Below are 25,210 nucleotides of genomic sequence, written 5' to 3' on the forward strand. Positions count from 1 at the left end.
TTCCTTCGGAAGCAATTAAGAGGCTAAGCTAAGAGTAGATGGTCTTGAGACAGTTTCTACAGCATCCTCAATGTTTTCGAAGACATGTCGGGGCTGACGCAAGTATCAGAAGCATTTCAGCATCAGGCGATTCGTTTCGATATATCACAAAGTAAACACTGAGAGAGATATATGTATACTATTATTGGACGATCCATCCAGTTTTTTGTTAATGGTATTCAATCCACGAGATCGATTTCGAAATTATACAGTTTCACTTTCAGACATGCTTACGGCAGCCCATCTCAACCATAACAAGGAAGTAAATAAAGTGACCCAAAATACAATCACACTGAAAATCAGTAATGCCACTGCAAAAGCATGTAGATAAACGCCAACTAAATCTTATTTTAACTGCGGGGAACGGAGGGAAAAAACTGTGGTTGAATGACGCCTATTCATCCCTTTGCAAAGATGTATTTTTCTAATTATATGTGAAAATTTCAAATTGTGTTGCGGATCGTCACACAGTCTCACTTCGCCATGACAAGCAAGCCAACATGACCAGTAGCGCTTTTATTACTTTTCTTTGTCGTCAACTGACAATGTTAATTAAACTTTGCTAAAAGTAACAATTTAACGGAGTCGAATGACTGCCATGACAAGCAAGCCAACATGACCAGTAGCGTTTTTATTACTTTTCTTTGTCGTCAACTGACAATGTTAATTAAACTTTGCTAAAAGTAACAATTTAACGGAGTCGAATGACTAAACGTAATTTGCTCAATCTTACACTTTGTGGTACCGTAAAAAAAAAAATTAAAAAAATAAAAAAAAAACTACGGTCGCAGAAGATACTCGCACGAGGAGGAGACTTGAATGTGGTGCCTCAAACGACGAACCCAGTTCAACCTTTCCGTCATTTCATTCCTAACATATTTACACAAGGCATCTGTTACGGATACGACAGTTCGCAAACTAAGGTCCAACAAAAGTACAATGTCTGATGACAACCACAATTATCTTACAACTCGCCCTCTGTCATCGGAGAGGTTTGTTTCCTTCATGTTGTCCGTACCTATCTTCTGATCTAGCTGAGAATTGAACACAGCCTCTAATGATATTCACCTCATAAATTCGGTTGATTATGGTATTTTTTTCGTGGGGCTATCCGAACTAAACTGACATTTCTCGCTAAATGGCGTGGGAATCGAAGCTTTCAAAATTAGCTGTTTGCCTAAGTCTGTTGCAGCAGCAAGAGGCAAGATCAGTGAAAGACTGCATATTCCAAAATTAAAACTTAACATACAGAGCGGTGGTGTCACTGTGAGCTGAGATCCCTTCAAGGCTGCCAGCTGTTTGCATGAGGAGACAAGTTCACGCGGCCATTCTTGAGATACTGAACGTCATATTTAGGCTTAAGTCGTGTCCTTAAAATATCACAAAGAATCCATTCAGAATATATGATCTGCTACAGCTCGGATGTACCCGAGTCTGCCTCGATATTTTCTCCAACAAAGCGTACCTTAAGAAGCACAACGTTATTTGATGTCTACATGGACGCTTAATCTCACGACGACAGCAGAATGCCTGAAAACAGGACACCTTTCATTCTGTTATAAATGGAGTATCTGTTCTGAAACGACGACGCAGTTTTAAGAACCGAGCAGGTGACGTCTGAGGAGCAGTGGAGTGGATGAGCCATTTGAAAAGCAGGCAGGTGACCAAGTACTGCGCTTGCCAAACGACTTTGAAGAAATGTGAACAAATAATTCCTTAGGTGAAAACAATGGCTCTCTGTCATCCAGTGACACACGAAATAAAACTCAGCAAGCGGTTATTCACTATGACTTGCAAGCTAATACCAGGTTCTCAACATAGATATATTAATATTTGCTACTGTTATGCATCTGGTAAAAATTCCGTATGATCTGTAGAAGTCAAGGACAAACATGAACAGTAATGTCTTTGTTACTTTGAACTTTTTCGGCAAGGCCACAAGGAATACACAACGACGTCTTTAAAGTAAAGGTCACGGAGTAGAAAAATTCCAGCAACTTGGACATATGTTGACTCACACATAAATCTAGCTACGACGAAAATTTCGCGCGACGAAGTGAGAATACGTTTAAATAAGAGTCTGAGTGAGAGGGTGAAGAAACTTACTATACAACCAACACTGGCTTTGCGTGTCACCGAAAACAAAACACACAGTTGTAATCTGGATGCAAATAATCATAATTCATTATAAAATAATACAGATTATACGAGAATACCACAGTCTTTTGCGACCGTAATAAAAGTATTATTGGCTAAAAACATAAAGACAAACTGTATCATTCATTGCAGTCTAAGTCTATGAAATTATTAGTATAGCTATTAAAAACTATCCTATAGTGCTTGTCTTAACCTGCCCTTTGAAGAAGCACACGACGAAACTGACCAGTTCTCCAGAATTTCTACAAACCTAGCGTTACATTGCACTCTTAACATACTAACTAATTTCAGTCGCACATCTGCATTCTAGTTATTACTACCACGGGAAACCGCAATCTGCATGGGCGGCAGGAAGTATAAAACCCGCTCTACCCAAATGTTAATTCAGTGCCGTAATCAACCTATCTCTGTCAGGAGGAAATACTGTCTAAATCGTCCTGCATATCCTTAAATATCAAATGGTTCAAATGGCTCTGAGCACTATGGGACTTAACTTCTGAGGTCATCAGTCCCCTAGAACTTAGAACTACTTAAACCTAACTAACCTAAGGACGTCACACACATCCATGACCTACGATTAACCGATTGCTCCACCACTATTAGGGTCAACTCCCAGTCCCAGTGTTCTAGGGTCAGTAGTTTCTGCAGCTTAGATTATCATCTATCAAGAGGATGCTCCAACTGTGGCATCATCGCCAACTACGGGTTTTAATTTTGATGGTAGAAGTATTGTGAGTGGACTTCCTATTTTTGTGGCTTCTTCCATTCTTGGGCACGGGACAACGTTGGTAGCGAGACCTGATATGCACAGAAACCTGCAGGTACGATGCATGAAACGTTAAGGACACCAGCAGATGTGTCTCGGTTAGAAGATAACTATAGGAAACAGACTACTTATTATACTTTTTTGTTGATAGATTATGAAAAAAAGCCAGGGTCACCAACACGAGCAAGGACGACTCTGAAAGCGGTCAGAAGATGGGTGGAACATGTAACCAAGCAGGAGGAAACTAATGCTACTTTGGAAAGGCAGGTGGATACACTGACAGGAGGCAATGAGGCTATACAGGGAGGTTATGTTTGGTTTGTGTGGCACCCAACTGCGCGGTTATCAGCGTCCGTACAAATTTCCAATCTTTACCCAGTCCAATCCCACCGCTTTCACGAATGATGATGGAATGATGAGGACAACACAAGCACCCAGTCCCCGGGCGGGGAAAATCCCCAACCTGGCTGGGAATCGAACCCGGGACCCCGTGATCGATGGATAGGTTGCAACGCTAGCCACTAAGCCACGAGCTGCGGACGGACCCCTTTATCAGGTAAAACGACTGAGGATACGTCAGTGTTTACTGATAATTTTGGAAGCAGCCGCTAGTCTGGAGTGTTGTTCGGGTGAACTATGTTTGCACATGGCTAAATTATGGTTAATGGGCGAGGCAAAGACGTACATAATGCAACATGAGGTGTTGAACAACATAAATAGAATTCAGTAAACAGAGTAGTACAAGATTCTTTAGTCATCATCTCAACGGCATACCCCAAAAACGGAATGATTCGGTGGTAAAGTTCTCAGATACGATTAGGAAAATAAATGTGCAAAATTATGAATTGACACAGTGCGAGGTGGTAGACAAAACTATCCTCCAAGGGAAAAAGCACAGTGCGCCAATTTTTTTTTGAGGACGCTTCCACCCAAAATTTCGAGGAGAGTGCAGGTGGAAAATCCAAATAATTTTGCTTCTGTCATTGAGGTTGCTACGTAGCCGGAAGAGGATATAGCAACCAAGTGCAAGATACACGTCGCGCATTTTCCTCGAAGGTAAAACGCAAGCGTCGACATGTGCGCCACATTTGGAAGCAATCACAGTGCTATGAATGTGAAATGGTAGGGCACCATATTCAGGATTGTAGGAATGAGAAACAGGATGGTAAAGGTCACTGAAAAACTATTCCACAACCATCAAACAGCATACCCAGAAAAGTTCACTGCCACAAAGACATATGCAGAGGTGGAGTGTTGTTTGGCCGACATAATGGAGGGTCAACTGTTATATGTAAGCGAGGAACTGTCGAGAGCAACTGGAAGTATTGCTGCAATCCAGTGAGGGGCACTGAACAAACCTGGTGTTAAAAAATTCTGGAATCCTGGTGTTGGATTTACTGAATAAGCATCACAGAGTAATTTATATTTCACAGCACAATGTCGAACATGTGCTGTGTTACTACTGGGAGAAACAGCTGCGAATATACACTGATTGGCCAGAACATTATGACCACCCTACCTAACAGTCGGTGTGTCCAACACTGGTACAGGCAACAGTGGCGACATGTCCTTATGGAAGCATGAGGCCTTGGTACGTCGCTGGAGAAAGCTGGCACATCTGCATACACATCGCCTAGTTCCCCTAAATTCTGGGGAGGGGAGTGATGAGCTCAGACTCCATGGTCAATCACATCCCAGATGGGTTCAATCACGTTCAGACCCGACGATCTGGGGGGGGGGGGGGGCGGCAACACATCAATTGGCAGTCGCCAGTGTCCTTGAACCAATCCATCACACTCCTCACCTTGTGACATGGCGCATTATCTTGTTGAAAAATGCAACCGCCGTCAGGAAACATGACCGTCATGAAGGTGTGTATGTTGTCTGCAACCAGTGTACGATACTCCTTGGCCGTCATGGTGCCTTGCATGAGCTCCAATGGACGATGGATGCTCCTGTGAATCCTCCCCAGAGCATAATGGAGCCGCCGTCAGCATGTCTCCATCCAGCACTACAGGTGTCAATGAGCTGTTCCCCCCCAGAAGACAACGGATTCGCGCCCTCCCTTCGGCGTAATGAAGAATGTATCGGGATTCATCAGACCACCAATGCTCTGCCACTGTGCCAACATTCACTGCCGATGGTCGTGTGCCTATTTCAATCGTAAGTGTCGATGACGTGGTGTTAATCTTGGCACGTGGATGGGTCATCGGCTAAGGAGCGTTTGATGCACTGTGTGTTCAGACACACTTGTACTCTGCCGAGCATTTAGTCTGATGTTAGAGTTCCGCCACAGTACGCTACCTGTCCTTTTATACCAGTCTTCCCTGCCTACAACGTCCGATATCTGCAATGAGGGATGGTTGCCCAACCCCATGACTTCTGGACGTCGTTTCACCTTGGTTTCGCCATTTATTGAAGATGCTAACCACAACACTCCTTCAACACCTGACAAGTCGTCAGCTTCCCGAAATGCTCGTGCCGAGCCTCTGAGTCATCACAATCTGCCCTCAGTTATGTGCCTTCCCCATTCTACATACAGATAAGCATGCTCACCGATACAACATGCACTGTGCTTGTGTCCGACTAGCAGGCATTCCTCGCCACATGACGTTATCGCCTGTACGCTTCTGTATCGGTAGTAAGTCGGTGGTCATAATGTTCTGGCTGATCAGTGTTTGCTGACACAAGGTTCTCCTAAGATGAAGGTGGAACCCATTAAAAAAGCACACAAATCACTGAGGCTCAAAATGGCTCTGAGCACTATGGGACTTAACTTCTGAGGTCATCAGTCCCCTAGAACTTAGAACTACTTAAACCTAACTAATCTAAGGACATCACACACATCCATGCCCGAGGCAGGATTCGAACCTGCGACCGTAGCGTCACTGAGGCTCACTTCACATATAAAATACCAGAAGGCGCAGTGTAGGTACTGACCTCCCAAATGATATTTTGTGTATTGTAGAGCGACTGGAACACAATAACAATTTGGATATGTTGCACTATGTTTTACACAGGCATGGTACACACTCAAAATGTGAATGAAAAGTACTTGGTACCAGTTACTGTGGATGATTTTGACTCTGACGAAGTTGTTTTACTGGAGGGGTTATTAATTACCTATTTGGTTATCCCGCATGAGAGCACCTTAGAAAGTTCAAGTGTAGACCTGTGCAAACTGTCACTGTCACTGCACTGCAACTGCAACTGCAAGTACAGCACTTGAAGGAGAGTGATAGGGTGGCCATAGAAATGCTACTGATATATGCGTAACTCTAGCGTGTGAGTAATGTCACACAGAAACTCGTTTTCAGATTGTGATGCAAAAAGAGACAGCTAGAGTTGCAACTCTGGCTCTCTCTTTTTGCAACACAAGCTTGTTATACAGTTCAAGAATCACCAGCGACACTCATCAATCAACTGCCGAATGATGGCATTTTTAAAGGGAGTTGTAGTATATGTGAAGCCCCCATTGTCATTAAGCCCAAAATATCATCAGAAGGAACATGGAAATACAGGTCTTACTGCCAAAATCGTTACCTCAACGTCGGAACTATCATGCATGCGTATCCTACATAGAACATCATGGAAACATTGGACAGCCTGGGTCAGGGCAAGCGTTTTTCACCGATGGATCTACAATGTGGTTAATACCATAAGGAAGTAGTGCAAGAGGACCAGCCGAAGACTGCAATTACCATCCTATGTCGGCGTTACCAATATGGGCACATGCCTTTTCGACATTGCCTTCCCAGTTAGCACTGAAATCGTTACTTTGCAGTGGCAGGAATGAGCTATTAGGCCATGTAATTAGCCACAATGGCATCAAGGATGACAAGAAAGTGATCTGTACAGTCTGACTTCTCGCCACCACAAGCAGGGAAACAACTGCAATCATTTTTTGGGATTACGGAATTATTACACAAAATAAGTCAAAGAATTTGCTGACATTACTGGACCGGTAACGCACTTGCTGAAGAAGGGTGGGAAATTTCAGTGGACGGCTGACTGTCAGTCCCCCACTTGAGGGATTCAAAAATGCACTAACAACTAGACATGTGTTAGTACTTCTGAATTGCAAAAAATAAAAAAAAATAAAAAAGTTTATCCTCTTGTGATGAGGGCAATCATGCAGTGAGATGCGTTCCGAGTTACAAAGTCGGTAGTAAAGAGCACCCAACAGCACATGAATCGAGGCATAAAACCAAACAGAATTACTCAACTACATAAAAGGAGGTTTTGAGCTTGATCTAAAGTATCACTTACTTTCGTTGTTATCTGTAAGGCAGGAAATTTGAAGTTGTAACCGTCCACATGGCATTAAAGTGGCTATTACGACCGAAAGATCCTTCAATCACATTGACCTGATGGGCATTAAAATTTAGCGAAACTGATTATGAGGTAGTGCACAAATCTGGTAGAAAGCATGGCATTTCAGATGGTTTGAGCAGCCAAACTGGGGGGTCATAAAAAAAGCATAGCCAAAGCCTTGCAGAATGGCAGAAGGTGCAGAGCACTCATGCAAACTGCCACCCATTCTAAAATGAAACCACAGTTCATTATGCAAAATGAAGTACTGTGTAGCTGACAAGGTTCAGGCCACATATCATGGGACCTCAGCAATGAGGGAAGAAGAATTACAAGAGGTTCACCATCATATGTTAGCAAGACATGCAGGGTGAACAAATTGTAGACTAGCTGAAAAATTTTCGGTGGAGGATGCGAAGACGGGACATTGACCAATGCGCAATAAATTGTGTGCAATTCATCAGCCATCAACAAACATGACTTCAAAAGTTAACGTAGACATCTAAGCCATTTGAAATGGTGAAGATGGACATTTTGGGTCCATTTAACCAGACACTGGAAGGTAACAAGTACACGGTAACCTTCACAGACAAACGTTTCACATTACACACACACACACGCACACCTCTCTCTCTCTCTCTCTCTCTCTCTCTCTCTCTCTCTCTCTCTCTCTCTGTGTGTGTGTGTGTGTGTGTGTGTGTGTGTGTGTGTGGGCGCGCGCGCGCAATGAATAAATGTGGTTTTTCGTGAAAGTAGCCAGTAGCTTTGTATCTGCGGCAGCAGCTTTTCTCTGGGGCTGCAGTTTTTCCAATAGCCATAGTGGAAACAGAAAGTCAAAATGTCACGTAGGGCCATCAGAGGCAGTGCAACAGTGAGTAAAACACGTAAGTTGCAGGTAACGACAATCGCATTTTTGGTAGCTTTCCACACGACAGGTGGGCGGAAATGGTTAATGCTTTTGTGTGGAGAGGGCTCTTACTGTTCTGCTGGTGGTTGTTAAGTACAGACTGGTCTGTGCCCAGTTCACAGAAGAAAGTATTCGAGTTACTCAGTGGGTGAATTTTAATAATTTTATTTCCATTCTTTGGTTGTCAGTTTTAATCACACTAGTTATTATATGAACACTCTTGAGAAAAGATTTAACATCAATCCTGAGATTTCTAAATAAGAATATACTATGTAAGAGTGCACTATACTTCATGTGTAGGGTAGAACAAACAGACAGCTTCCTAGATTGGTAGTGTAGTGATTTCATTCTCAATGTACCGAATAAACATTCTCAATGTACCGAATAAATTTACGAATTGTAATTATGATTGGTTAGTTGGTTTAAAAGAGGGGGGGGCGGGGGGAAGGGCTGGTGACCACACTGCTAGGTCATCGGTCCCTCATTCCGATTAAAATAATTCCACAAGGGTGGGAGTAAGATAATCGAGACATACAAACCACAACTGGAAGAAAGGAGACCCCCACAAGAATGACACAAGGGCAACAAACACTAAAATGGATAAAACTGGACACGATAACCACAGAGAGATTGCAAGAAACATGTAGAAGGGATCAAAACAAGAGAGCAGTTTACCATGGCTGGCTGGCCATGAGAATAAACAGGAGGAGCCAGCCACTCTGCAACACATTAAAACCTCCACGAATAAAGCACTACGGTGGAGGACACAGAGGGACAAAGGACATGCGCTAAAACTTAGCTCAAATGATAAAACCCATCCCCACGAATAAAATGAAAAACTAAAGCTGCTGTTGAGGCACAGTCACCAAACACCGAAGGTACGGTGCTGAGAAAATTAAGAGTTCACCGTAGAACGGCTGAAAGTGGGCAGTCCAGCAAGAGGGGCACGACTGTCATTTGTGAGCCACAGTGACACCGAGGTGTGTCCTCGCGACTGAGAAGGTAACCATGCATTAGCTACATAAGGCCAATGCAGAGTTGGCAGAGGACAACTGATAATTTGTCAGAGGACCGTATGGAAGACTTCCACACATTCATAGTCTCCTCAATAACACGCAGTTTGTTGTGCTTACTGTTACGCCATTCCGTCTCTCAAAGCCGAAAAACCCTGCGGTGTAAGAGAGAACGCAGGTCAGTCTCGGAGATGCTCATCTCCAGTGGCGGTATCTGCGTAACCTTTTTTGCCAGCCTGTCAGCAAGTTAGTTGCCTGGGATTCCGACGTGTCCTGGGGTCCACACAAACACCACTGAATGACGGGACCACTTCAGGGCATAAATGGGATCATGAACGGACGCTGCCACAGGATGGTGAGTGTAGCACTGGTCAATAGCTTGTAGGCTCCTCAAGGAGTCAGTACATAGGAGAACTGACTCACCAGGGCCTGAGTGGATGTGCTCAAGAGCACGAGATATGGCCGCCAACTCTTCAGTGAAAACACTGCAGCCATCAGGCAAGGACTGCTGTACAATAAGTCCTCCACGAACATATGCAAAGCCTACGTGACCATCGAGCCATTGAGGTGCACGTGAATGGACCTCGAGGAGAGGTAGGATCAGGAAGGACTCCAGCTCAGATAGGACAGAACGCACGTGAACCGCAACCTTAAACCCTGACCTGCGCCGCCGATTCGGGAGATGAACCGCCATGGTTGGGAAAAGGAGACGGTAATTCATATGCGCAGGAGAACTACAAACATGTGCAACCTAACTATCGAGCAGTCGTGCAAGCCTAACCTTCAATGGAGGGACTCTGGCCTCCACCAGGACACTGGTCACCGGACTCGTTTTAAAAGCTCACGTCACTAGGCGAAAGCCACAGTGATGAAATGGGTCGAGTAAACGCAACGCTGGGGGCACCGCCGAGCCACAAACCAGACTCCCATAGTCAAGGTGGGATTCAACAAGGGCCCTGTAGAGCTGCAGCAGCACAGAGCGATTTGCACCCTAACTACTGTTGCTCAGACAACGGAGGGCATTGAGGTGCTGCCAAAACTTCCGCTTAAGCTGACAGAAGTGAGGTAGCCAAGTAAATTGGGTGTCGAAACCAGTCCTAAGAATCGATATGTCTCCACCACAGTGAGTGGATCGACATTAAGGTAAAGTTCTGGTTCTGGATGAATGGTGCGACACCGAAAGAAATGTGAGACACACGACCTCGCGGCTGAAAACTGGAAGCCGTTGGCTAGAGTTCATGTAGGCGCCGCTCAGCAACACCAGTACTGGAGGAGCAGTACCAAATGCAGAAGCGATCCGCATACAGCGAAGGTGAGACCGATGGCCCTACAGCTGCTGTTAGACTGTTAATAGCCCCTAAAAATGGAGAGACAGTCAACACAGAGCCCTGCAGAATGCCATTCTCCAGAATACGGGGGAACTATGGGAGGCACCAAAATGGCCACCGAAAGTATGGAGCGACAGCAAGGGTTGGATAAAAATCAGGAGCGGGCCATGGAGACCCTACTCATACAATGTGGCAAGCATATTATGTCTCCAGGCCGCGTCATATGCTTTATGTCAACGACCAGATGGTGGCATCTCGAAATGGCTGTTTGGATGGCAGACTCGAGGGATACAAGATTATCAGTGGTAGAGCGACCCTGGCGGAATACGCTCCGACATGGAGGCAGTAGGCCACATAACTCCAGGACCCAACCCAACCGCCAACACACCATACGTTCCAGCAGCTTACAAAGACAGTTGGTGAGGCTGATGGATGGAAAGACGCCATCGCACCAGATCCGGTTGAAAATGACGAGTATATGTCGCTTGTAGTCAGATGAGAGATATTTAATCATCTGACTGTGAATCCAATTCAGCCCAGTTGCTGTGTCGGGGCAATGTGCAAGGGCGCTGAGGAGCTCCCACTCTGTAAATGGGATGTTATAGGATTCACTGTGGCGTGTAGTGAACGAGAGGACTTTCCCTCCCAACCGTCGTTTGAGGATGCGAAAGGCTGGGGGGTAGTTCTCCAATGCAGAGGGTCGAGCATAGTGCTCAGCAAAGTGGTCGGCAAACGCGTATGCGTCGGTAGATAACACACCATTGATGTTAATGCCAGGGACACCTGTGGAGTCTGGTACCCAAAAAGACGTCTGATCTTCGTCCAGACTTGGGAAGGTGACGTATGACACACAATGGTCGACATGTACCTCTCCCAACACTGCTGTTTCCGTCATTTTATAAGCTGGCGAACGCGGGCACGGAGCTGCATAAAGGCTATTAGGTGCACTATGTCGCTGTAGACCTGGCCGACGCTCTTTAATTGCCTCAGCGACTTTCAGGGACCAACAAGGGACTGTATTTCGCCGGTGCAACCTAAAGAACGAGGATTCACGTTTTCCACCGCAGAAGCGACCATTGCAGTGATCTGCTCAACGACATGATCCATGGCACCATGTGGGGGAGATGTAGATGTGAAGGCTTCCCAGTTTGACTTCTTTAAGACCCATCTGGGTAGGCGTCCGTGAGCTTGACACCAGGGGAGTGGCAGGAAGATGGGGAAGTGGTCACTACCACACAAGTTGTCATATGCTCCCCAGTGGACAGATGGGAGAAGGAAAGGACTGCAAACTGAGAGATCAATAGCCGAATATGTGCCATACTGAAATGTGTGGTGGCCCCAATATTTAAGAGGCAGAGGTCGAGTTGTGACAGTAAATTTTCGACCACTCTACCTCGGCCAGTAAGAATGGAGCCACCACCCAAGGGGTTATGCGCAATAAAATCTCCTAAAAGTAGGAAAGGTATACATTGCAGACAGTTATTTCCTGCGTCGTCCTTATCCTCACAGCCACAGCTTCAACAGGGGTTTGAACAGCCACAGGTTCGCTACATACCGAGATCACGACATAGACGCAAACTCCAACTGACGCTCTACTACAGTTGCTACAGTTCCTGTAATATCTCTTATAGCCACAAAGGGCAGGGGTCCACAATGCCAAGAACCAGGTTTCCTGGAGGGCAATGCACAAAGCAAATGGCTCTGAGCACTATGGGACTTAACATCTGAGGTCATCAGTCTCCTAGAACTTAGAACTACTTAAACCTAACTAACCTAAGGAAATCTCGCACATCCATGGCCGAGACAGGATTCGAACCTGCGACCGTAGCGGTCGTGCGGTTCTAGACTGAAGCGCCTAGAACCACTCGGCCACACCAGCCGGCTGCAGATAGCAGCTGTTAAGCTTAACAGTTGATAACAGTTGCCGTACCTCAGCCTGGTGGTGGAAAACACCGCCGCAATTTTACTGGAGGATTACGTGATCGTGAGACTGGGAAGGCATTACACACTCAATGAGGCAGTTACGCCCCAGGGTCACCTGCTGCTACCGGAGGAGTACCTGTGCGATAGACATCCATTGTGTCTGAGGGTCCAGCGATATCTATGTCCTCAGTGGCCGCAGAATCTCCACCTCATCCTCAGTCACAGAGCTTGTAGGTAGTAGTGGTGTGAGTGCCACTGCACTGACTTGTTTCTTGGGGGTCTTTTTAGGTTTCTCTCGCTGCACCTTAGGTTTCTCTCGCCTTCACTGATTCAGTCTCAGCGATTGAGAAGGACCGTAAAGTACTATGGCCAACTACCTTTCGTTGCTTCAGCCAGTGGGGGGTGTGAGCTTTGCCACTGGTAGGAAACTGGGAAGGGAGTCACCCACGGGATCCCTTCCTGGAAAGAGGAGCTGAAGAAGATTTACGCTTCTCTGGCTGGGAAGTAGGGACTTACGTCCCCGATGGTTGGGGGGGGGGGGGGGGTGTTGCTCCTGAAGTAGGTTGTGCAGGACCAACAAGGAGGGAAGTGTCCCCCACCATAAGGGGGTAGGTGGGGTCTCACGAGTCTGAGAGCCAACAGTACGCAGCGGAAGGGGAAATGGGGGAACAGTTGTCGTAGTGGCACATAGGTTGAGTTCATGTGCACAGGATGTAGCGTCTCACATTTTCTCTTACTTTCAGTGTATGTCAGTCGATCCAGGGCCTTGTATTCTATTATTTTTCCTTCTTTCTGGAGAATCCTGCAGTTTGGCGAGCAAGGCTAATGGTGCTCTCCGCAATAGACACAGATGGGAGGTGGGGCACAGGGAGTACTGGAATGTGAAGGACGTCTACAATGCCGACAGGTGATGCTGTAAGTGCAGCGAGAAGACGTATGGCCGAACTTCCAGCACTTACAGCACTGCATCGGGGGAGCGATATATGGCTTTAGGTTACAGTGGTAGACCATCACCTTGTCCTTCTCGGGTAATGCGTCACCCTCCAAGGCAAAGATGAAGGCACCGGTGGCAACCTCATTATCCCTCAGGACGCGTCGGGCGAAACGGACAACTCGCCACTCTAAATTGGCGTGCAGCTCATCGTCAGACTGCAACAGAAGGTCCCTGTGAAATATAATACACTGGATCATATTTAAGCTCTTACGGGGCGTGATGGAAATAGAAACATCCCCCAGCTTGTCATAGGCAGTAGTGTCCCATGACTGGGCAAACGATGCTGTTTTGATCAAGACCGATCCTGACCGCATTTTGGACAAGCCCTCCTCCTACCCAAACTTGTCCTCTAAATGCTCCAGAAAAAACTGAGGTTTCACTGACAAGAAAGATTCCCATCAACTTTCGTACACACGACGTACTGGGGTGAATAAGCTTTGCTGCCATCCTTAGCCTGGCGTTCCTCCCATGGTGTGGCTGGGGCGGGGGGAGGGGGCGATTTGGGGTCGTATTTCTCAGCATTGAAGTTAGACCTTGACCGCTAATAGACTGCTAGTGTTTGACCATCAGCAGGAGATGTACTAAGCTCCATGGCGTGTCATCCACCCTGATGCCACCCACTCCGATCAGGGGTCCTCCCCATGGGCGCCAGCCAGCCGCAGCAAAGGATACCTGGCAGAATAGCCATTGCTGGGAGTCCCAATGCCCCAGGGTGATGGGCATCTACTCCTTGGCATACGTAGGTAGCTTACGGCGCAGGCACCAGCATAGCGATCCCTGTGTGGTCATGGGGCTACAACCAACAGGGTACATGGCGGCCCCACCAAAACGGACTGGCTACTATGGTGGATATCAGAAGCAAACGAACTAAGAATTCCATTATCGTCGACAGCGCAGAAAGTGATACTGCACAGAGGGTGGAAGAAAACGTACCCAGGAGGGTGGCCTCGCCCAATAACTGGAGAATGAGCGGAAGACCAGATCCACGTCCGACAAAGGACGTGAGAGGTCTCAGCTAATGATTGACACAATGTACCATGTAGGGCGCCCTTCCCCAATTGGCTGGCTCTTCGGGAAAATTTTGAAAAATTGAGGTCCAACCCTACAGGGGACCATCACATAAAGGCCGAAACGTGCGAGGCTCCTTTCAGTCGCCTCTTACAACAGGCAGGAATACCTCGGGCCTATTCTAGCCTCCTGATTCGCAGTAGGTGTAATATGAGACGTAATTTTAGAGTGTATTGAGTTGTCTGAACTTGAAAGTCAATGGCTTTGTGTAGTCTATTGTAGCGTGAATGCCTGTTATTCGATAACCTGCAGTAAATCTGTACATCCATTCAGCTAGTCAATGTTACATAAAACATATTCCAAATTTCTATTCTACTCTTCTGTCGGGTTTCTTAACCACAGTAAAATGTCCTGCATTTTCCAATCAATCAGAAGGAAGAAAGATTAGAGACTAACATCCCGTCAATTGGATGAGACCAATCAGTACATTGATCTGTAGTGTGGAATTAATATCTGACAGCCAAATTATTTTTTTTCTTCAAGAACTGAGTTGGTTAGCAGACTTCCTCCATTTGTGGAACACGATCTCATTTTGTTCATCCTTTCATTAACTTTCCAAAGTAAGCTCCCACATTGTTTGTAATCCTTGGTATATTTCTGTAAATTTTGTCGAAGCTGTATCTCAAGGTCTTCTTTGTACGTACTGCGCCATATGAACACTGTGTTCATCAGCCCAAGTCGTATCTCATAACACTTTGTAATTTTACATGTATGTAGATGAGCCAGTCGTACACCTAGAATTTGTACAAGGTAAGGTGAGTAAGGTGAATGTGTCTGTGAAGACGTGTGGCCTCAGAGTGGAGAGTGCCTCGCCACAGACTGGGCAGGCCACCACGGCCATTACTTGCAAGCCAGGTGTGTCAGAAAAGGACCAGATGTGGGTTAATCCCAGTATTGAAAATTTTGGCAAGAGACAATGCTCAAAGAAATAGCAGTGCCAATCTTAAAGACAGCTACATTATGGCTCTTTGAGAGTTTATAACAATTTACAGTCAAATACTAACGCAAATCTAAATACATGAGCAATCCCAGAAAAATGAGGCGCATCCAGCGACACAAGAATAATTTCAGTACCTTTAGAACTATAGAAATTAATATTGAACAGTGAATGAACAATTTCACAATGAACCTCTGAATTAACAAATTTTAAACGCTATGTGAGATTTCAACATCCAGTATCTCAGATAACAGCTATCATCCTGGACAGCTATGTATCTGTATCTATTTTATTTTTGATTAATTACACCGTATCTTTTTATTATGGAAGTGTTTGTCAAAACATCGTATTCTCAACATTTACATAGCAAATGAACACAGCATCGATACCTCATATTTTGTCATAGTTGTGCATTTATTTAATGAACAGTTTACTATTTTGCCAGTAGCTTTATTAAAGTGTCGATAGCAAGTGCTATCAAAGAAGTGTGTTAACTTACAAGTGGTCAAATTCATGTGTTAGCGAACACCAAAATTGAACAGAGAAGGAAAAGACATTTCTGTCAAGATGGAATTATTGTTTCGGGGTGTATATGCCGACAACGAAAATAAATTCCACTATTTTTTCCGGATTTCCCCATTAATAATACACTTTCTCCCGGGTGAAAATACACTTTTTCCGTGTTAAGTGACAGTATACTTTTCCTCGTAACTGTAAAACTTATCAGTCCGTTGATTACAGTTTTATACACCAGCATAGAATTTCCTGGCACTTTAGAAAACGAAACCCAGGGGAAAAAAACACTTTTTGGAGAGACGTTTGATGCACAGCAACATGTACACTACCTATTTTCGTAATTACGAAAGTATAAATTCAGATTCCACCAAACACCGCATGTTACTTTCCGAAGCATTGAAATCAAGACTGCGATGCGCTTTTGTAAGCCAGTCATAGCTCATGTCACATGATCTCGCCAGCGGACAACAGTGGGCATTCAGAGCATAGGACATGTAGTCAGCCAATAGCAGCATCACTGTTATGTAGCGCGAACATACAAATACGGAAAAATTAATGGTTTAAATTAATACGCATAGCCTTGCTACAAGAAAAGAAAAGCCTTCACATATAATATTGGTCTCTAAGATTAATAAGCTGCAAGAGAAGCTAAGCTTTCACATATAATGTTGATCTTTTTTGCGTGTGTTACACTTTAAGACACATCACATCAATGTGACAGTAAAATTTTTGACGACGACATGAATGTCTAATGTATATTAGAACAAATGAGCCCTCGGCCACAAATATTAAGTCAAAATTGACCAGGTTTCGACGCTACTATGAGCGTCTGACGTTCTGGGCTGGGAATTCTTTTAAATAGTCGTCCTCAGAGAGTTGATTTGTAAATGAAAGTCAAACGCACTGTAATTTAAGAAATTCATCTTACATTCTCGCACGTAGTACATCTTGCGTAAAAGGAAATTTACTTTGAAAGTAACGCTTTTCAAACAACCATCGCAATATTTTCCCACAACCTGTTAGAAATAGGTTCGTTTCAGCAATTGCCGGAGAGCGCCAGGTAACAGATCCGCTAGATAAAACGAAATACGCTTGCCTAATATTGCAGCAATTGTAACACACCAAATAAACGTGACTGTTTTGGCACAAATGTTATTTTTACAACACGACAGAACACAACTCACGAGGTGCCGATATCAAAATGCCTATTAGGCCTACTACAAGCGAAACGGAATTCTAGTCAAAGCACAGACTATTTGACTACAGGATCACAGCTGCAGGTTATTATTTGCAGCAAATTAGTTGCGAGGCACGAAAGCAGATGTGCACGGCTCGACCCTATGATTATAGCGAGCTATTCTAGGAGCACTGGCTACAGGTCGGCTATAGCTACAGCAACAACTGCCACGAGAACGGGCCGCCTCCCTCTCTGTGCTACAGCACCTAGTTCACTTGTCTTCTCAACAGCCATTTCGTTTCGTACGGAAAACTTCAACCTTGTTAACCCTTTATACCAATAGTCTCTTCATATAAGAAATCGACACGTGTCGCCAGCAACAAACAGCACATTGACATCAAAACAGGAAAGATTTCGCTTTATGGCTAATTACACCGCCTGATTTTCGCTTGGTGGTAGAAAGTGGAACAACTATTTTGTTAAGCCTACTCCGCGAGTGCACCGATTGATCAACATACCAACGACGTTTCAGCGTCCTGCGATGTATACATCCCGCACTGCAGCACTCTGAACACCCTCTGTTTATAATAGCCACCCCGCCCCTGGAACAGCTGGCTGCATCACCAATAATGCCGGGCTATACGGCAATATTGCTGTGTGTTGCAGTCACATTGCAGCAATGAAATAGTGCACTCCCACCACTTCAAATAAAATTACTGACTACACATAAATGATGTCAAATTTAAAGAATTTCTTACAGGGTTATGGTTGCGTCCAGCGGCGGCGGCGGCGGCTGCGGCAGCGTCCTGCGCGGCTAAACCCTGTTTCGCTTGGTACGGGCTGCCGCCCAGCAGGGGTTGACTAGGCAACAGTACCTTCCGTCCTGCGGCGGCGGCGGCTGCGGCGGCGGCGGCGTCTTGGACGCGCACGCCCGGCTCGCCGGACACGGTCTGGATGAGCTCCATCTCGCGCATCTGCTCCTGCCGGATCTCGTCGTTCGAGTCGGGGATGAGGTACTTGCGCAGCTCTGCCAGAGCGTACGCTATGCGGGCGTGCGCCTCGGCGGGGGGCGCGAACGCCGCTATCTCCACGTGCAGGTCATCGCTCAGGTGAGCATACTTTGGGTCCTTCGACGCGCGAAGCTCCTCTTCCTGTGGAAACACGAAACAAATAAATGATCGAAAAGTTGGCTAAATGGAGGAACACCCGGCAGAAATATTAACTTATCGTGGTTGGCTTTACAGTCACTTAAAACTTTTAAAAGGACATGGTAGTCGCCACTGACTGTAGAAATTATTTATATTGATTATCGCAATTACGACCTGGTGGTGTACTGTAGGCTCAGTTTTAATGCAAACAATGTACAAGAACAGTGGTTTGTTGCGATTTATGTCATAGATGGCTCTGGTACGACAACATGTAGCCCCCTGCAGGCAAAAACTGTAATAGTGAAAATAAATAAATTCTACAGAGGCCTATTAAAGACCCTGCATAAAGTACGAGTTCAACAAAGACTTAACATTCTAGCTTGAAACAAGCATGATTAACGTCTTCATTGAGTCTGCAAGCAACGATGGCGTGACGGTATGTCTTCGAGTGCAGCGACTGACATTGCGGTACCAAAAGTCTGCTAATTACACACAGCATCCATCTTACGACCGAATATTTACGTCGTACATAAAGTTATTTGGGCTCATATACTTTAAAATGTTGTGGCTCGCTGGATCACTGGTAAAATACGGGTCCTAAGATATCGAGTTCGATCTCGAGGCAGTCCTAGGGTTTTTATCTATCATACACCACATCTTTCACCTCTGGCAATGTTCGTTAATGTGAAAAACGCCGAGCCGAACCTGGCTCGGAGACCACTTTAAATTTTAGATTCCCCATTGTTTGAGTTAAGTCAGTTCGCAGGTTGGAGGAACGCAACGGCATACCACCTCCAACAGGACCAGGCCTAGCAAAGCAAATGGAGTTCAGACCAACGTTCGAGATGATCATAACATTACTATATTTGATAATAACGGTGGGAGAACAAACGTTTCGCTGCCTTATGAGATAAAAGATAATTTTGAGTAACAAGATAGTCTGAAAACCATACGGGCCAGAAAAATATCACAATCAAACACGCGATTCGACGTAATGCGAAACGTATGGAGAACTATATCTTCGAGGCACTGTGCTGTTGTCTTGTATGACTGCATGACAAAGGAATATTTCCTCTAAGAAATATTTTGGTAAAGGTCCAACGATTCGTCTGTATGTATCGTATACTTAGAGACTGTATCATTAACGCCTGGCTCCAAAAAATAAAAAGGCTACACCACAGTGCAATAAAACACATCATTTAGTATTTCACTGAAGTACGTGGGTGAGGTTTCGGCATGTTCTAAACATTATCACACAAAATAATTTTTCGTGAAAAACCACGTTATGTCCAGCCCATTTATCCAGCTTCTACGTCTAGCAAGACATGGGAGTCTATCCTCTTAACTCTGAAATTGAATCTGAGCGATCACCAACCACTACGTACTTGATTAAAAAGTTGGAATATTTTAGACACGTGTTCTCCCAGCAGCTCTTCTGATACGTCTAACGCCTTATCAGACTTTCCCACTTTAAAAGTAATATCGAATAGTGAAACACTGGCTGTGGGAAAACCGGAACGGAAGAGAATCGAAGCATTTGAGATGTGGTGCTCCAGAAGAATGTTGAAAATTAGGTGGACTGACAAAGTAAGAAATGAAGAGATTCTCCGCAGGATCGGCGGGGATGGGAATATATGAGATGCACTGACAGGAAGAAGGGACAGAATGATAGGACATCTGCTGATACATCAGGGATGACTTCCATGGTACTAGAGGGAGCTGTAGAAGGTAAAAACTGAACAGGAGGACACAAATTGGAATACAGCTAACAAATAATTGAGGACGTAGGTTAGAAAGTATCGACTATGGACCTTTGAATCGCCTCAGCAACTAGGTAGTTCTGATGAAAATATAAAAGCCAGTTCAGTACTTTAACGGTAAAATAACTTAATATCATGTTGCAAGAAAGTGGCTAGAGGCTGTTCATTCACATTAACGTAAGGATTATTTCTAAAAACTGGGTGCTTTACTCCTGAAGTAATGAAATCAAACTAATTGTAGCAACTCATGTGTCGAACTTCACTAACAGATTATATTTAGTGTGGGGTATCATTCTGAACAGATGGTTATGAACCAATACAACTTCGTGATTTAACCCGTCAAAACGATATAACGTTAAATGTGTATGTCTTCGTGTCTAGAAGAACGACTTGTCCATTTCAATATAGAGGAAAACGTAGCTGCAGTGTTTCACTATTACTTCTCATGAAACGAATTCGAAAAGAAATGAGGGTCGCGTTTAATGTCCCGTCGAGGACGAAGTCATTACAGGCGGAGAAAAGTTCAAATTGACAATGGTGGAGGTGGAAATTCGCCTTACCGGCTTCAAAGGAAGCGCCAAGGAATTCGCTTAATTTGACGTGGTGAGATTATCGAAAACTTTCATCTGGATGGTCTGGTGGAGATTCGATTTCTCTCTTCCCAACGCGAGCGCAGTGCATTAACCACTGCGCCCCCTCAGCCGGTAACGAGATCAAGAAATAGAGTATCAATGAAGTACGATATGGCATAACGATTGCTGCACAGATACAAATAACGCCCATGTACCGTTCACACATATAAATCAATATTTTAGTACGTGTAACCTTAAACAGAATCAAAAGGAGCTCTTTAAGATCAGGCATATGTTCATCAAATATTCTGTAGAGTTCAATGAAAAACATTTTAACAGGGTTAACTACCCAGCTCAAAGACAAAAATGTTACTTCTATCAGCATTCACGAAATTCTTCACCTCAGCAATTCGTCGTAAAACTGAAGAATGGAGATCTGCGAAATGCTGTTCGTGGGAAACGGTATAACGTGAATCCTTTGCTTCCAGTACAGTCACTGTTGTTTGTAGCCAGTGGTACATGGCAAAGTGGAAAGGTCTATTAATCATTCAGGGGAGCGAACAAGGTAGTTACGTGAGAAAATATTTTCTACATTATTTCTGAGGACATGTGGAACTCAATAATTGCTCGAACTACCTCAAACGCAATGATACAAACTAAGATAAAAATTTCTTTCCATCTGTATGTTCAAAATCAGTTTACGGGCGAAAAGAAAAACCAGTCTAACAATCCGCCATAGGTCGCACTCTGATAATCGACACTCGGCGGGTGAACGGAAGTCGAAAATGAAGGGACAACAATTTTGGCTCAGGTGCCAACAGTCACTCTTTTCCCAGAGAATCAGGGTCAGAGCGTCATTGCCACTTTATCAGCATTTTTGCGCGGTGTGTATCTAGATGAGATGGTAGCGCAGCGGATAGCACGGCTTCGAATTTTTGCGCCCTGTGTTCAAAACCACGTGGAAGTACGTGATATCAGTATTTTTTTGTGACATCGTGCAATACAAAGGAATTCTTGATAAAAGAACTCAGCATTTCAAATATTATTAGAAACATCTTTCACCATCAAAATTTACACGGAATTACATTTCCATAATACTGTTGCCATCAGTATCTGCCTCTAATAAGTCAGTGGCAAATTTTGTCCTCGAGTCCAACAAGTTATGTAAAAATGAAACTGTTTCTGTACACTACTGATTCGTGGGGTGGGCATAGTCACTGTACAGACAGCTCATGTGGATACACGTGCGGCAGCGGACTGATGCGGCAGTGTTGAAACATTGACTATCATTTGTTCGCAAACTATTGAATGTTGGCAACTTAGCCACAAACTGGTGACCCTTTATTTTCACCTTTCTTTCACCATGCCAAGTTCGACTGTACCACAGGGCGACGTATGGCGGGTTCCCCCTTGATAACATACATTCACAAAACGCATCATAGGGCTCAGCATTCAAAAGTTGTAAGTGTAACTTGTTTCCTATCGAATAAATATTTAATACCGTATACTCGGTGAAAGCACATCACGGAAAACACAATATGGTCCGCTAGCTAACCACACTTACAGTTTTGAAGCTAGCTACCAGGAGGAGGATAGAACGGTACATCACAAAGCGTTGATTCAGGCAATGAACAACTGTTTCAGCTGCCTACAGTTTTCAACCTCGCGGGCGGGACAGTAAAGCACTGTGTGAGTATCCCGTCTGTTGCCAACTGTCTCCACGAGTTCCGTAACCAGGCCGACGCGTGGCGCAGCGAGGCTCGTTTACAAAGCCCCAGTTCTGGCAGCGACGGCGGGATGCAGGATGCTTACGTTTCGCAACCAGTAGTTAAATAAACGTCAGCCTGCTGGCGTGCGGCCCACGTGGACGTTTTCGTCACTTACTCGGCAATAAATAACGCACTAGTTCGCTTCCTCGTTTAATGACCGAGACAGAGTGATTTCTATTAAACTTGTTTCAAACTTCAAAGGAAAAAGATGCCATAAAAGACGCCAAATTACTCCACGGACGCCAAATTAAGATTGCGCAATGGAACAATTGTATCGTTCACAATTACTTAAAGCAATAAGCTGGACGAATGCTCTTCGATTACCTTACTATTAACAGTGGTTAGGATTCACAAAGTTGACCAGCCATTTGACCAAAATTTCGTGGAAAAGAGTTACGTCACCGTTATGAACTTCGAATTCGGTACTACACCCCACGATTCATCAGCGTTATAGAAATTCACATATGTACTTTAGTTGGTGCGCGTTGTGTGTGTGTGTGTGTGTGTGTGTGTGTGTGTGTTTTTCAGCTCGTGAATCACGTCTTCTGCTAGTACATCATGTTTACAAACATCAAAATTTTATTACCTACGCCCCTGAGAAACGCCTACCACATGCAAGGAAAGCAGCAGGCGCGCTCATTACCCACTCCCGGCGCGGAAAGGTAGCAATATTACACATGAACGATCTAGCAGAGAAAACGTCGGAAACTCCGTAAGGCTATTCGCAGCTGATGCGGTTGACTGCAAGAAGGTAACAACGCCAAAAAAACCGTAGCGATTTGCAAGAGGACCTTCAGAGGATTGATGAATGGTGCAGGAACCGACTTTAGCGTTAACGTCAAGGAACCTAACGTATTGCGCATACGTAGGACAAAAAAATCCACTTCTGTACAGTTACACTGTAGACGACAAAATGCTGGAAACAATATCTACCGCAAAATATCCCGGAGTAAGCATCCAGGTAGACCTTATGTGGAATCACCATATAAAACAAATAGGAAAATCAGATGCTAGACTGAGATTCAAAGAAATAATTTTACGGAAATCTAACTCATCTACTAAAGAAGTGACTTAACAAAACATTTGTTCGGCCGATTCTTGAGTATTGCTCATAGCTCTGGAACGCTTACCAGGTAGGAGGGGGTGGGGGGGGGAGAGAGAGAGAGAGAGAGAGAGAGAGAGAGAGAGAGAGAGAGAGAGAGAGAGAGAGAGAGGGAGAGAGGGAGAGAGAGAGATATGCAACGAAGAGCAGAGCGTTTCGTCACAAGGTCTTTTAGTTTCAGCGAGACGGTTTGCTCTAGAAAGAGTCCGACGATGTGTTATCTCTTCCCACACACATCTCGCGAAAAGACTGTAACGAGAAAATTTGAGATATTACAGCTAATATGGAGGTTTACCGACAATCTTTTTTTCTGACACGCCATTCATGAATGGAACAGGGACGGGGAGATCAGAATAAGGCACCGTAAGTACCCTTCGCCCCACTCCGTCAAGCTGAAACTTCCTGGCAGATTAAAACTGTGTCCAGGACCGAGACTCGACCTCGACACCTTTGCCATTCGCGGGCAAGTGCTCTACCGACTGAGCTATCCAAGGTCGACTCATGCCCTGTCCTCACAGCTTCACTTTCATCAGTACCTCATCTCCTACCTTCCGAACTTCACACAAGCTCTCCTGCGAACCTTCCAAGACTAGCGCTCCTGGAAGAAAGGATACTGCGAAGTGCTAGTCCTGCAAGGTTCGCAGGAGAGCTTCTGTGAAGTCTGGAATGCAGGAGACGAGGTAGTGGAGAAAGTAAAGCTGTGAGGGCGAGGTGTGAGACGTGCTTGGGTAACTCAGTTGGTGGAACACTTGCCCACAAAAGGCAAAGGTCCCGACTTCGAGTCTCGGTCCGGCAAAAAGTTTTAATCTGCCAGGAGGTTCCCTATCAGCACACACTACGCTGCAGAGTGGAAATTTCTTTCTGACACCATCAGCACTGCTGTATACGTATATCAAGCGTGCAAACGAAATTCGATTCGTTATTCTTAGATTTAAACAAGAAATATTTCCAAGAAATAAATATTTCCAAAACACCAAATGTGAAGAACCATTATGACTGTTTCTTCTTCCTTCTAATGTCAACCAGTTCACGAATTTAAAGCTTTTTTCTCGTCTTGGTGGTATCCAGCTACACAACAGCTGTCGTTTTTCGGCAGTCCATGGGAATTAGTAACTATTCGTTTCGTGTACATACAACTTCTGTTTCTGTCCATATCAAGTCTACATAGGAAGCCCGTGGTAAATGTTGTGGAAACGTGATTATATGGGTTGTGGTAGGTAGGTAGGTGTCAAAACCGAGATCGTAAAAGAATTTCGAGAATGTGTTCGCCTGCGGTAATTTGTTCCAAAAGCACGCACTGGTTTAAGAGATTCTGTGATACAATTCCTACAAGAAGTTTATACACCAAAATTACCGACTCCATGAGATAGATAATCTAAAAGATGGAGTAATCACTTCTGAATATCTTCAGCACTAGAAAGTAACTTTGTAGTCTTTTTAATTTTTGTCATCATCGATCAATGACTGGAATTAGTCGCACCAATAGAATACCTACGATATCGACCTGGAAAACTAAAGATCGGAAGGGCGCAAAAATCTTGTTTCCGAGAATGCGTATACCAGATCTATGAAGGTGGTTTCTTCTAAAGTAGACCCAAGGTGTCCGAAGTATTGTGTCTCAATTTGTAATTCTTATTGAGACAGACACTAAGAGATAAGGAGCCAGAAAAGGATGACTCGTCAAGGGCGTGCCTACACCACTCCAAAGAGAAGCAGAACAACT

The 25,210-nt window shown here is 44.7% G+C and overlaps 1 protein-coding gene across 1 annotated transcript in view; it reads right to left on the bottom strand.

Moving 5' to 3' along the window:
* The window catches only part of LOC126417043 (KH domain-containing, RNA-binding, signal transduction-associated protein 3-like), a 529,689-nt gene that overhangs the window by 48,032 nt on the left and 456,447 nt on the right, over positions 1-25,210 (bottom strand). The window contains exon 4 of the mRNA XM_050084934.1: positions 17,895-18,287. Within this exon, the coding sequence (XP_049940891.1) occupies positions 17,895-18,287 (393 nt within the window). The remainder of the gene's footprint in view (positions 1-17,894; positions 18,288-25,210) is intronic.

The sequence above is a fragment of the Schistocerca serialis genome, chromosome 8, assembly GCF_023864345.2.
Source record: "Schistocerca serialis cubense isolate TAMUIC-IGC-003099 chromosome 8, iqSchSeri2.2, whole genome shotgun sequence".
NCBI classification, from domain to species: Eukaryota; Metazoa; Arthropoda; class Insecta; order Orthoptera; family Acrididae; genus Schistocerca; species Schistocerca serialis.